The 14950-nt window shown below is 54.2% G+C and overlaps 1 protein-coding gene across 1 annotated transcript; it reads right to left on the reverse strand.

The window, feature by feature from the left end:
* Positions 1 to 2320: 2320 nt before the first annotated feature.
* On the reverse strand, positions 2321 to 14768 carry RPUSD4 (RNA pseudouridine synthase D4). Its single transcript, XM_077839898.1, has 7 exons — positions 14454 to 14768; positions 9121 to 9286; positions 6017 to 6218; positions 4939 to 5032; positions 4651 to 4801; positions 4136 to 4233; positions 2321 to 2910 (listed from the first exon to the last, which is right to left on the reverse strand). Exons 1-7 carry the CDS (start codon positions 14616 to 14618, stop codon positions 2704 to 2706), a joined length of 1083 nt encoding a protein of 360 aa, XP_077696024.1. The 5' UTR covers positions 14619 to 14768; the 3' UTR covers positions 2321 to 2703.
* Positions 14769 to 14950: the final 182 nt, after the last annotated feature.

The raw sequence follows: 14950 nt of genomic DNA on the forward strand, positions 1-14950 counted from the left end.
AAACAGCCACCCCTTGATCATAGAATATCAGGGTTGGAAGGGACCTCAAGAGGTCATCTAGTCCAACCCCCTGCTCAAAGCAGGACCAATCCCCAATTTTTGCCCCGATCTCTAAATGGCCCCCTCAAGGATTGAACTCACAACCCTGGGTTTAGGTGGCCAATGCTCAAACCACTGAGCTATCCCTCCCTAAATTGGTAGCTATCCCTAAATTGACTTGCTTGCTCAGGATTTTGCCTCTCCCCCCTGGCCAAATCCTGCTGAACCTCCCCCATGCAGGCTTGTCAGAGGCACTTCTGAGTGTAAAAGGCTGCCATGCTCGTGCCCTTGGGCTCACTTAGTGGGCCTCTCTGGTTGCTTGGCCACTCTAGCCTCTCGCTCTGGCTGCAGTGGCATCTTGCCCAGCCATCCTCACCTCTCCCCATCCAGAGCCTGGGCCAGGTACAGGCCTTCTCCTGATGGGTCCATACCACCTTTCAGGCCAGACTAACCCTGGAAGAGAGAGGGGGTCTAGCCTGGATGAGTCCCAAGAGACTATCCCTTCATTATGCAGCTGTCTGTCCATCATCTCTTTGCCAGGGGTCCCCACTGAATTAGCAGAGGCAGGACCATGTTAAAGCCCCTCTGGCCGGAAGCTTAGATCCCACTTTGATTTACTTACTGCACATCAGCGCATCTCACTCTACGGCCATGGACAAGCATTGTAAGAATGGAGCGGGAGGAGGGGTCAGTGAGGTGCTCTCTCTCCAGCCGTGAGCCAAATGGGACACACCTGGAGATCCCCTTAAGATTCCAGCCACATGGACAATCCAGTATTTAACACAATCCCTTCCCACCCTGCAAAACCAGAGACCCTTCAAACCCTAGAGCACCACCAATTAACCTCCCGCCTCCCAGCCACCCCTCAACAAGGACTTGGGGCCTTGCCCTCTTTGTCCTCATGGTCAGCAAACCTGTGCCCCACTGGATCAAAGGAGTGTGTGTGGGCTGGGGGCAGGATAAACTGCAGAGATAAGAGCCCCCTAGTGAGGAAGCCATGCCCCCACTCAAACACCTCTACAGAGGAAAGCCCTAGGCCAGCATGAGCTAATGAACTCTCCCATCCGGCCTGCACACTGACATCTCAGACTTGGCAAAGGTCACTTTACATGGGCTCAGCTGTCTCTGCCACACAATGGGCCAGGGCCTCTGCTGTAGCCAGGGCCGGGGCTGGAGGGAGGATTCATTGATTCTGAGGCAGAGATCACAGTCTGACTGTACAACACACGCCCCAGAAGCGTTAACCCCTTTTTATGGGGAGCAAGCACTAGAATTGTTGTGACACACAGACAGGGCAGGGCTGCGTGGGGAGAATCACCATCCCCTGCCCCTTGCGGAGCTCAGCTGAGCGGGTTTCATGTTGATCTAGCATTTGGCAGTTTGCCTTAGAATTAATCTGCTGTTGTGCGATCCAAGAACCGGGTCTCACAGCACAGCACCCAGGGTTCCTGGGGGGCCGCTAGGAAAACCTGCTTCTACAAGGCTGGAGGCAAGCTGCAGAGCTGAGGGAATCTCAGCGGGAATGCAAGTTACGTTGCCAAGGGTGCTGTGGGCAGTGGGGAGGGAAGGCTCCAGCACAAAACTGCATGCATTCTGTGCAGTCCCTTGGCCAAGGCAAAGCCGCGGCTGCATTTATACTGTGTGGTTTACAAATGAACATGTTACAAATGCCTGTGGCGGTGAAGAACTCGGATCCCAGGCAGGGACCTGCCCCATGGCCAACTGTCTTAATACACATTCCCACCAGAACGGCAGCTCAGACAGAGCAATTCACAGATCTCCAGCCAGTAGGGAAGGTCTATGCTGCCCCACTCCATGCACCGTGGGCCCTGGCCATGCTGCCAGCAGTACAGAGCGTGAATGGGGCTAGCACCAGAATGCAGCCCCAGATGGAATTAAATGAGAGGAGGGGAGAGGCTGCAAGACTTGCTGAACACCAGGGTCACCGAGTGCACCCGTGGCCCCGCAGGATCCCTTCAACATTCGCTGAGCTTGGGGAAACCCACCTCATTTGTGAGGCAGGATTCCAGCCTTGCACTTCCCTCATCTCCCTGGATCAATACCTCCAGCCCAGGGCCTTAGAGGGGAAACTGGCCCCATCAGCTCAGCCCAGCAGTCAGTCAGTCATCCCCCAGCAGGGTTTTGCGGCACAGTGCACAGCGAAATGGGTCATTCTGGTGCCTCTTGCTGATGGCAGCTGACATCTCAGTGGTGGGAAGCCCCATGGCAGAGACAACCTGATTTTCTCCCAGATTACACAACTCCTAACAGCATTACTGCGTAGAATGAGATCACACCATTTATTGTTTAGAGATGTTCATGGCTTGAGTTTGCCTGGAATCCAAAGCCCTGCTCTGCCTCTGCTAAACCACAACTGGCTGAACCCGCTGGCTCTTCACTGAATCCAGTCCTGTTTCTGCACAGAACCAGACCTTGGGTCTGAGTCAGAACCTCCCTCAAGCGGCTGAACGGCCCAAGATCAATCAAACAGGTCAATGCACAGCCATTGTCCCCAGTGGCTGTGGTTTTCCGGGAGCAGCTGAGATCACTGAACTCATCACCCCATTCTCCCATGAGGCAGACAGCACCGCACAGCAGCTGGGACCAGAGTCAGATGTCATTGGAGCAATGGCAGCTGCGGAGACAGGCAGCTCCGCTCTCCTCTCACTTTTCCAGCGACTCTGGAATCTCCAGCTTGAGCCGCTTTAAAGTGTTTGTGAAGAAACGGGGCGGCCTGCAGACCAGGTGCAGCTGCTTGTCCCCGCTGGTCCCCGTGGGCAGGGTGAGCTGGTGGGCGTGCAGGTGAAGGGGGAGGTGACGCACCTTGGCCTGTTCCAACCCCAGTCTCTTCAGGGTGTTCTCGGGAAGCTTCTGCTCCAAGGAGAGAGAGGGGGAGAGAGAGAGCAAGCAAGATGGGTGAGAGCCGGTGCTCAAAGCCAGCACACCACCTACAAAAGCAAGGCAGTACCCCAGCCCCTACTGCCAGGGAGGGCCAAGAGAACGAGGTCTCTGTGGGTACAGCAAGCTGCAGAAGCATTAGAAACACCCATAATCAGTCGCAGCCGGACACCAACACAGTGTTCCAGGTACCTGCCTGGGGGAGGGAGCATCACAGGAGCCTTTAGGGTTACCCCCAATTCAGTCAAAGAGCACTGAGCTTAAGACTTAAGCTGACCAGACACTATCCGAGAGGAAACAGGACCTGGGATCTGCTTTAGGGCGAGATCGCTCCCTCCCATCTCACCTAGGGTGAGGTGCTGTAGGATCTGGCTAACGCAGAGAGACCACGGGACCTGCCTCTATCATAACATAGAATCATAAAATATCAGGGTTGGAAGGGACCTCGGGAGGTCATCTAGTCCAAACCCCAATTTTTGCCCCAGATCCCTAAATGGCCCCCTCTAGGATTGAACTCACAACCCTGAGTTTAGCAGGCCAATGCTCAAATCACTGAGCTATCCCTCCCTCCATCTCCTTCTTGCCTGGGGAAAAGATGCCTTGAGATCTTCATGGTGACACCCCCAAGTTCCCAAAGAGAGATGCCCCAGGAGCTGGGTGTTGCAAAGTCAACCACCCCCTCCTCCCCTAGAGATGATGGGACCTGCCTACCGCACATTTCCCCACCTCTTCCCTGGGGAGAGGTGCCTTGGGATCTTTGTGGTGGCGGAGGTGATGCCCCCCCAGGATCTGTCTTGTTGTAGGAGGGGAAACCATCTCCTCAGGGGCAGGGAGAAGCCGCAGCACATGCCATAAGGACTCCTCCAGAGTTTCCAGCTGGCAGTCTAGGTGCCTGGTTCCTAGATTCTCCTCTGGGTTTCAGGCTCTGAGAAGAACAGGCCTCACCTGCCCGAAGCAGGTGCTGGAGATCCCACCAAACTGCTCTGAACTCCCTGAGCTGGAGAAGCCAGTCTCAGCAGGCTGTGGATGTGTAAGGAAGTGCTGCCAGGGAAAGGTCAGCAACAGGCCTCACACCAAGCAGTGAAGCCTTTCCCAGGGCCTGGGCTGCAGCAGGGACAAAGGCCCCATAACTCTGCCACTGTTCCCCTTCTGCGGGCCAGCAGCTCCCACTCCCTCCCCAAGCCATAGCACCTCTTACCTGGGGTGCCAACTTGTTCCAGTGTGCGTATTTGTGGTCCCCGAGGACTGGACACCCCAATCCATAGGCCAGGTGGACCCGGAGCTGGTGCTTCACTCCTGAGCACACAAGAGGAGAGAGAAGAACCAGGCGTTAGAACACAGCCTGGTGCCACCTGCCTGAGCACATGCCTGCTGCTCCCCCAAACTGGCTGCCAAAGGAAGAGTGGGCATGGACTGGAGATGGCAGCCAGAGCGGCCTGGACGCAAACAAGCACTCCGACTGACTGCTGGAGCAAACTGTTCGGTCCCCACCGCACTAGGAGTGCTCCTGATCGGCTGAACTGCAATCTTATCCAATAGTCAGACTCGAATGCAAAGCCCTGAACTCCCAGAGACCCGCGGGCTCCGCCTGAACCGGTTCCCATCAGGCACCTGCCGTCACTATAGGGACCCCTACAGAGGCAGCACAGAAAGCACGTCGGGGGCTCTGCTCGCTAGCATATCCGAACAAACCTGGGTCCGAGCGAGCCTTACCGGTGATTGGCTGGAGCTCCAGGAGGGAACAAGAGGGAGAGCTAGCCAGAACGCGGTACCGGGTCACCGCGCTGTGGGCATCTCGGTTCGGTCGCACCTTCACCATCTTCCCGCTCTCGGGAGACACGCGGTAGTTTGGTGCCAGCGTCATCTGAAGCACCGGGAAGCCCGCACAAGGAAGAGAGGGACACAAAAAAAACACACCTTGAGCACTGTGAGGCCAGGGTAACAGTGCTGATGGCCTGGCTAGAGATTCACCAGGGCCCGGCTGGGAGGCAGCTCACTCACCTTATAGTGCGACTGGTGGCTCTGCACTTCCTTTTCCACAATGGGAATATCCACCAGCCCCTCTGAGGGGACTGGGAGCCCCACACTGATCGTCCTGGGAAGAGAACACACGGATCAACAGGGCCCCACCCCAGCTCTCTGCACACAGCAGTCAGCTCTCTACAGGGCAGGGAGAGGTCATTCTCCTTTATTCCATTAGCAATACTGCCGAGGTTTTGACCCTGCAGTGGGAGGCTCTTCCAAGTGAAAAACATGATCAGCCCTTCCAAAAAGCTATAAAGTACAGCTAGCTCCAAGTCCCCCGAAAGAGCTAACAAGGCTCTGGGGTGACAGCAATTACACATGGAGGTCTGAGCAGCAGATTCGGAGCCCCGAGGAGTGCCCCCCCGTTGCCCTTTCTCAGGCTCTGAGCCCCAGACTCACCGCCAGCTGTATGGAGTAAGATGCCCTTCCCACTCAACTCTTCTCCTAACTGTGCTCAGGAGGGGAGAGGAGACCTAGTCCTGGGGAGCAAGAGATGGAAGGTGGCTCTCCAGGCTGGAACACAGCAAGCTACCGGGCCTAGCAACTAACTGCTCATCATCTGATTCCCAAGAATGGCACAACCAATCCTGAGCAGATGGCGCTTCTATCACTCCCAGGTGAGAGCATATCAGCATGTTTAACAGGGGGCCTTCCCCCTCTAGGTCACAAGTTCAAACACAGCCTGAGTGGGTAGTGAGCAGCACTGTGAGGGCTGTTTGTGGCATAAGTGAATGAGCTGGCAAGTATCCAGCTTGTTCTCAGTGGACAGATGCACTGCAGCGCAGAACCACTGCTGGCAGAAGTTCCGCCCCCATGTTGTCTCTAGGGAAAGACCAAGGGTTGACTGGGCTGTGGGGACTGAGCTCCCCCCTCTCCTTAAAAGGGGCCCTTTCAGGCACTGTAGGAAATCTGCATTACTGCTGCCCATTCTAAGGCCTCAATCAGCTCCGTCAGTACCGAGCTCAGTTCAGCTTTAAGAGGGCAGATGCCCCTCTACACCTTGCGCCAAACCACTTGGGAGCCTGTGCTCCTGCTCCCAGCAAACCTCTCGTACCAGTATTTCTTCTCCACCTGTCGCGTCTTGAAGAGGCCCTGGATCCGATGTGCTGTGTCCTTGTCCCGTGCGAGCACCATCACGCCCGTCGTCTCCTTGTCCAGCCGGTGACAGAGGTGCAGGGGTTCAGCTTTCATGCCATCCAGCATCTTGGCCAAAATTGGCAGCACATCGGTGATGCAATTCTGGATCCCAGGGCCACCTGGGCGATTGAAAGAGAAACAAGACCAAAGAACTAGATTAGTGACCGAGCACCCGAGAGAACTCCCCTTGGAAGCGGTTTCCCCTGAGTGCAGAGCCAGCAAGCACAGGCTCTATCAGGGCCCCATTGAAAGAGCTTGATATTCCAAAATGTTCCTTTTGGAGACTCAGGAGTCACAAAGACACTTGTGAGCCTGGGAGATGCCTCCAGTTCTCACTCTGCCAGACAACACTGGGAACCTTCAGAACTTTAACCCTTGGGGCCGGGCACTCAGAGTTCCCAGAGGAACCCTAGATTTACTCCAGGTGCCACTCAAAGCAGAGCAATGCCAGACAAGTTCACTCGCTGACTGGCTCCTCTGCCCACCATCAGAAGAGTCTCACAAGCACATTCCAAGTTAGACAGTAAGTTCTTCGGGGCAGGGATCGTGCCTATCTGTGGGTATGGCACCTCGTGCCATGGTCCTGATTAGGGTCCTTCAGGCAGTACCACAACAAAACAAACTTACACTTTTCCATTTGCTGTTTTCCCCACATAAGTGCATCTCCTGCTAGGAGAGGCTGGAGCAGCTGAGAAATCTCTAATACTAGGTCTCCTACATCATTTCCCATAGCACAGCCTGCTGGGTCTGTCTGAATAGGCAGCTCCCAGACTGCTGCAGTGGGCAACACAGCATGGGGAGTAGGTGAGCAGCCCTCAGTGGCGAAAGAACAGGTTAAAGACTATTTAGAAAAGCTGGACATGCATCCAAGGGTGCTGAGGGAGTTGGCTGATGCGATTGCAGAGCCATTGGCCATTATCTCTGAAAATTCGTGGCAATTGGGAGAGGTCCTGGATGCTTAGAAAAAGGCAAATATAGTGCCCATCTTTAAAAAAGGGAAGAAAGAGAATCCGAGGATCCGGGGAACTACAGACCAGTCAGCCTCACTTCAGTCCCCGGCAAAATCATGGAGCAGGTCCTCAAGAAATCCATTTTGAAGCACTTGGAGGAGAGGAAGGTGATCAGGAACAGTCAACATGGATTTACCAAGGGCAAGTCATGCCTCACCAACCTGATTGCCTTCTACGATGAGATAACTGGCCCTGTGGATATGGGGAAAGCAGAGGATGTGATCTATCTTGACTTTAGCAAAGCTTTAGATACGGTCTCCCACAGTATTCTTGCCAGCAAGTTAAAGAAGTATGGGCTGGATGAATGGACTATAAGGTGGATAGAAAGCTGGCTAGATTGTCGGGCTCAACGGGTAGCGATCAACAGTTCAACGTCTAATTGGCAGCCAGCATCAAGCGGAGTGCCCCAGGGGGTGGTCCTGGGCAATGTTCCCTCTAATTTTTGACAGGCCATGTGCTCAAAAAATTTCTTCTATGCAAATGTTTGTGCGCAGGGGGTTTAGAATCTGTGTGCGCGTGCATACACGTACAGCTTAGAGGGAACAGTGGTCCTGGGGCCAGTTTTGTTCAACATCTTTATTAATGATCTGGATGATGGGATTAATTGCACCCCCAGGAAATTTGCGGATGACAATAAACTTGGGGGAGAGATAGATATGATGGAGGGTAGGGACAGGGTCCAAGTGATCTAGACAAATTGGACGATTGGGCCAAAAGGAATCTGATGAGGTTCAACAAGGACAAGTGCAGAGTCCTGCACTTAGGACAGAAGAATCCAATGTACCGCTACAGACTAGGGACCGAATGGCTCGGCAGCAGTTCTGCGGAAAAGGACCTAGGGGTGACAGTGGACGAGAACCTGGATATGAGTCAGCAGCGTGCCCTTGTTGCCAAGAAGGCCAATGGCATATTGGGCTGTATTAGTAGAAGCATTGCCAGCAGATCAAGGGAAGTGATTATTCCCCTCTGTTCGGCACTGATGAGGCCACACCTGGAGTATTGCGGCCAGTTTTGGCCCCCCACTACAGAAGGGATGTGAACAAAATTAGAGAGAGTCCAGTGGAGGGCAACAAATTGATTACGAGGTTGGGGCACATGACTTATGAGGAAAGGCTGAGGGAACTGGGGTTATTTAGTCCGCAAAAGAGAAGAGTGAGGCGGATTTGATAGCAACCTTCAACTATCTGAAGGGGGGTTCCAAAGAGGATGGAACTCAGCTGTTCTCAGTGGTGGCAGATGACAGAACAAGAAGCAATTGTCTCAAGTTGCAGTGGGGGAGGTCTAGGTTGGATATTAGGAAACACTATTTCACTAGGAGGGTGGTGAAGCCCTGGAATAGGTTACCTAGGGAGGTGATGGAATCTCCATCCTTAGAGGTTTTTAAGGCCCAGCTTGACAAAGCCCTTGCTGGGATGATTTAGTTGGTGTTGGGCCCTGCTTTGAGCAGGGGGTTGGACTAGATGACCTCCTGAGGTCTCTTCCAACCCTAATATTCTATGGTTCTATGACAATCAGCATTGTGGTGAAACATTCTCCTTTCCTCAAACTGAGATGTGACCCTAAGAAGATACATGCTGCTCTCTCCTGGGACCAGATGTAGGAAGAAAATCCCCAGGATAATCAGAGAAGCTAGAGACAGATTACCCTATTGGCTCCTTTTACCCCATCCACCTACTCCCTTGTGCAGCTCCCGTGGGAGGCTGTCTGGGGTACTGCACCACTTCAGGTCTCTGTTCATGAGCTCAGCATGACCCAGGCTCTATTGAGTTCTACATAGCGATGAGCATGTTGGCATGGTAGCAGAGATCCGAGTGGCATTTAGATGCGTTTGGATCTGAAATCAATTAGCGTTGTTTAATATAACATGAACCCAGACACTACTAACCAAGAGAAGGCACCTTCAGGGGTTGGTGAAGCTGCTCTCACAGTAACTAGCATTGGCTGACATGCACCCCTAGCATTAGCCTAGGCACTGCCCAGCACAGAGCGGCCTCCCTTGTCTTTCTCTCACCATGCACAGGGAGGCCGTAGGGTTTGTCAATCACTACAAGCTCCTGATTCTGGTACAGGATCCCGTGCTTCAGTGCCTTGGCCAGCACGTTGGGGTGAACCCGCTGTAGCTGCTTGCTGAGCTGGGTCAGTTCTCGGACCCGCCTCAATACTGGGTTTTTAGGCTCCTGTGAAGAGAGAAAATGCTCTAAGTGGAGAAAGGATGGTCTCAGGTTAAGTAACAGGGATTTAGGAGACCAGCATGCAATTCCCAACTCTGTCTCAAACTTCCTGTGAGACACTGGGCAGTTCACGTAATGTCTCTGTCTTGGCATCTCCTTACCTCACAATGGTGTTTTGAGGATCTCTCAAACCTGCGTGAGGCACAGTTACTACAGTGACAGGGCCTCAGAGACTGCCCAATGGTCCTATCACAGCAGCCATCCCACTGGAATCTCACCTGGCTGGGCAAGATTTATCCCCAAATGATTCAACTCCAGGGCGCTCTCAGTGCCTCGCCACTTTATGTCGGTTTCATCACTCACTGGATGCAGGCCTAGGAGCTCTGATGTCAGGCTGACATTTGACCCCCGCTGACAGCATTCAAGAAGTAAGGCCAAGATTTTAAAGTAAGGGTATGAGCAGACGAATGACTTTTTTTTTTTTTGAAGCAGGAGAAAATTCTATTTGCATTCTATTCACTTACAAAAAACCACCAAAAAAGATAACACAAAACTATGCAACAAAACAAAAGCAAACGCAATGTATAACACAGCAGCCTTCAGGGGAGAGAAGTGTTCAGGTTTGCCTGAGCCCAGAGCAGGGGGGCTTCCTCCACACTCATGGTCTTCCACCGTCCTGAGTTACCTGGTGGCCTAGAGGGGGGGGGGGGGCTTCCACCCCCCTCGAGTTACCTAGTGCCACGCCCAGTTTCACCAACTATTCCTCTCCTGAGAGTGCCCAACAAGATGAGCAAGGCTGCAGGGTGGGCAGTTTGGAGGGCGGGGGGGCGTGCACCCACGTGTGAAAGGACCCCTCCTAGGTGGTGGTGATGATGGTGGTATCCATAGCGGCAATGGCTGGGGCTGAGGTCTCTCGCTCTTCCCCTCAATCAAAGGGTCAGATGGAGGGAACCGGACGGGGTCACTGAGCAGAGAACCTTGGACAGCACCCACTGCTCCTCGAAGGCGTCAAGGGAGTCGGTGGACGCCTCCCAGAGGAACTCTGCCCGGATACATGAAAGTACTGAGGATCGGAAAACGGCCCTACAGTCACAGGAAGCATCATCGGCCAACCTCTTCTCTCTGGTTTTATAGATGGCTGTTTTAGCTAGGGCTAGGAGGAGGTTAACCAGGAGATGCTGCGACTTTGTGGGGCCACGGATGGGGAGTGTGTAAATAAAAAGGTGAGGGGAAAAGTACAGCCAAAAGCATAATAAAATATTCGTGAGGAGCTGGAAAAGGGGCTGCAGCCTGGCACGCTCTAAATATACGTGTGCTAGGGTTTCCCTCACGTTGCAAAAAGGGCAAGTATCTGGGATGGGGGTGAACCGCGTCAAAAACACACCCGTGCTCACAGCTCCGTGAAGGAGCCGCCAACTGATGTCCCCGACGGGCCTCGGGACCAAGGTGGAATACAGGCTGGCCCACCGGGGCTGTTCACCCTCCAAAGGCAGCAGTTTTTATTACACTCGCTGATTCTGAAGAAGGGCACTGATTAATTCGAATACGTTAATAATGCAAAGGGTCAGATGGACCCCCATGCTGGCCTCTGAGCCACACAAGGCTTTTCAAGTTGTGAGAACAAACCCCTCAGAATGAGATCACATTGGGGCTTTGTCTGAACCAGGATTTAAAGGTGTTTTATTACCTAACACGTTCTAGGGGGCCAGTGCAGACAGGGAGTGTAAACTTTAACTCATACAAAGCTAGGCTAACCCTTAGGCTTTAACTTGACCCATTTAGTGCACCTTAAAGTTTACACTGCCTTGTCTACACTAGAGTTTTAGAATGTTTTAGTTAGAACAAGTCAACTAACATCATGTAACACCACACCTTTACTGGCTAGACTACGCACTGCCTGTCTGACTGAAGCCAGGTCAACACTACAAACTTACATCAGTAGAATTATGTTGCTCAGGGTGTGAAAAATCCACACCGCCGAGCGATTTAGTTAAACCAACCTAGCCCAGGTACAGCCAGCGCTGTGGCGATGGGAGAGCTTCTTCTGTCAACATAGCTACCGTCTCTCACAGGGGTGGAATAACTACGCCAACGGGAGCGGCTCTCCTGTCAGCACAGCGGTGCCTTCACTAAAGCGCAACAGCAGTGCAGCTGTGTCACGGCAGCGCTGTAGGTGTAGACAAGCCCTGAGAGCGCAGGCAAGGAAAACAGCTTTTGAAGATCTCCAGTTCCCTGTGCATTCAAAGGGAACTGGCATTTCTTGTGTCACATGGCACCAGATTCAAGATGCCAGCATTATGTTTGCATGTTAAATACAAATAATTAAGAAGCATTTTCCTTTAACACAAAGGTTTGCAAGCTGTTGGTGCTTGGAGCACCGGCTGCCCACATGTTGGCTCCCACAATTTCCAATTATTAAATCACATTTTAAAAAAAAACAGCTAAACACACAATACTTTCCTAATATGTACTGCCCTGCTGGCAAGCTTACCCTCTGCCAACATGGGGTTTCCCTCCCTTTCCATTTTGATGTTACTCTCCCTTTATATCCCTGATCTGTCTTTACTAGATCTCTCTTGCCTGGTTCAGTCTGAGGGACGGATGTGGACTTGGCATCAGTGTGGTTGCACACTACTCGGGTAGTTTCTTCTCTTCGATTGTAATGTTTACTGCTGGGCCATTTGAAGCCTATTTACAAGCACCTGGTAAAGGCAGCAAAGAGAACAGGGTCTGATCCTGAGAGTAGGGTTGCCAACTTTCTAATTGCAGAAAACCAAATGCCCTTGCCCCGCCCCTGCCCCAAGGACCTGCCCACTCCATCCCCCCTCCCTCCATCACTCGCTCTCCTCCTCCCTCATTCATTTTCACTGCAAGGCCCAAGCAGGCACTAGGAGAAGGCCAGGAGCTGCAACAGTTTGAATGTGGGAGATGGAACACGCGATTCAAATACCCTTCACCTCTCCAGGGAGGTATTTTAAATACTACTGTAAAATTAATTGCCCCCCCCCAAAAGAGTCCCAATCACTCGCAATGAGCGAGACTAAAGAGGCTATTGCAGGAGCTTGATTTTTCTTGCCTTCACCCAACCGTCCTGGTAGGGAATCCAGTAATACTGCAGCCACTGACTGACTCTTTCCCTACCCGACAATGGACTATACAGCGGGGGGGGGAGGGGGGGAGTTATGCTGTTCCGTGTTTAATGACTAGTTCAATTTTTTAAATGTATGCTTTAGCAGACAAAATATGCAATGTGGACAAATTAATGTTAACGTTTACTGACACTTGTTTAAATATATAACCTTAGTATTGCATTGATGTTATTTTATAAATTCATTATAGCTCTTTAATGTTAAGGTGAGGTTGCATAAAATGTAATTCATGCTGCAGAAACCGACTCCTCCCTATTTTACCATCCTGCTAACCAACAGTTTTCTAGTGTTGTTCGTTTCAAGTTTTTTCACCTGTCCTGCGTCCCAAAGCAGGTTGAGAGGAAATATGTTAGAAAGTCACACACAACATAACCACCTGTCCTTGTTCGGTGCCCAACATTCCACATCAAAATCAATAAATATCGTCTTGTGTACACCAATAATCATGCAAAAGACTGTACACGGTAATACAATGTGCTATTTGTATATTAACGCTCATAAATTTCCAAGTTGTCCTTTATTTGAAACATAAAGTTTGGAGCAAGTTTGGAGCATCTTTATGTTTGGAGCAAGTTTGTAGTGTTGACCTGGCTTCAGTCAGACAGGCAGTGCGTAGTCTAGCCAGTAAAGGTGTGGACTGTACACGGTGTGTGGAGAACAGGTGTGGACTGTACAGTCTTGTGGAGAACATAAAGTTTGGAGCATCTCCAACTGAACCCTTCTCCCCAAGCAGCCACCAGCTGCTTGTGGGAACTAGGGCCACCTAGCTGGGATGGCTATTAGGAAGAGCAGGAGGGTGCTTAGGGCTGGGGTTATGTGATGGCATTAGGGGTGCGGGGCAGAGAGTTGGGGTGCGGTAGGTGGTACAGACTCTGGGGTGGGGTGCAGGCTCTGAGGTGGGGCCAGAAATGAGGGGTTCAGAGTGTGGGAGGGGGCTCTGGGCTGGGGTGAGGGCTCCGGCTGGGGGTGCAGGCTCGGGGAGGGGCACGGATGAGGGGTTTGGGGTACAGGAGGAGGTTTCAGGTGGGGCCGAGGGGTTCGGAGTGTGGGAGGGGACTCTGGGATAGGGCTGGGGTGCGGGGGAGGGCTCGGGCTGGGGGTGGAGGGCTCGGGGGGGGCAGGGATGAGGGGTTTGGGGTGCAGAAGGACATTTCAGATGGGGCAGAGGGGTTCGGAGTCTGGGAGGGGAGTCTGGGAGGGGGCTCTGGGATGGGGCAGGGGTGTGGGAGGGGGCTCTGGGATGGGGCAAGGGTGCGGGGGGGGCAGGAGGTGGTTTCAGGTGGGGCCGAGGGGTTCGGAGTGTGGGATGGGGCTCTGGGATGGGGCAGGGGTGTGTGGGGGGGTGCGGGCTCCGGCTGGGGGTGCAGGCTCACGGGGGGGTTAGGGATGAGGGGTTTGGGGTGCAGGAGGAGGTTTCAGATGGGTCCGAGGGGTTTGGAGTCTGGGAGGGGGCTCTGGGATGGGGCAGGGGTGAGGGGTTCGGGGTGCGGGAGGGGGTTTCAGGTGGGGCCGAGGGGTGCAGGAGGGGGCTCTGGGGTGCGGGGGGGGTACGGGCTAGGGGCGCTGCCACGCGCCGCCCCTGCCCGCGGTCATTGCCCCCGCGGGCCCGAGCCAGTGCTCAGGGTGGGGGCAGCGCGCGGAGCCACGTGGCCCCCGGCCTGGGACCCGGACCCGCTGGCGGCTTCCAGGGGCAGCCAGGACAGGCCGGCTGCAGCAGCGCTGACCGGACTCTTAACGGCCCGGTCGGCGGTGCTGACCGGAGCCGCCAGGGTCCCTCTTCTCCCGGGTGCTCCGGCGGAAACCGGACACCCGGCAACACCTGCCCAGCCTGCCGGGAGCTGTAGCCTGAGACGAGCACGCGCAGACCCCGCAGTGCATGCCGGGAGCTGTAGCCTGAGACGAGCACGCGCAGACCCCGCAGTGCATGCCGGGAGCTGTAGCCTGAGACGAGCACGCGCAGACCCCGCAGTGCATGCCGGGAGCTGTAGTCCCCGACCCCTGCCCAGCCTGCCGGGAACACTCGCCTCCTGTTTCTGTTCCTCACGCTTCTGGGCCCTCAGCTTCTCCGCCAGCTGCTCCGCTCTCACCGCGGCGGCTGCCCCGCGGCTGGTGCAGAAGGCCCGGAGGCCCTGACTCAGGGCGGGCGCAGGGGCCCAGAGGCACAGCCCGACGCTCCCCACCGCCGCCATCTTTCCGGAGTTATCAGAAGGGGGCGTAGCCGAGGGGACCTCGAAGCGCCCCAGCTCCCCCCCGCTTCTAGCGGGCAGATCTGGCGCCGAATCAGGAGGGTACGGCGGGAGCCTTCAGGGAGCAGGCCCAATGGGACGAGTCGACGGGCGGGGTTACAGAGAACTCACCCAATGGGTAGCGACAGGGCGAGGTGACACCGATCGCCCCCAATCAGAATTCGAGGCAGCGCGGAGGAGGCGGGGCCGCCAGCTCCGCACCCAATGGGAGGAGAAAAGCCGGGGATGACGTTTTGAGGCAAAGCGCCCAATGAAAGCGAAGCATGCGGCGGCGG

This window comes from Eretmochelys imbricata, chromosome 22 (genome assembly GCF_965152235.1).
Source record: "Eretmochelys imbricata isolate rEreImb1 chromosome 22, rEreImb1.hap1, whole genome shotgun sequence".
Lineage (NCBI taxonomy): Eukaryota > Metazoa > Chordata > Testudines > Cheloniidae > Eretmochelys > Eretmochelys imbricata.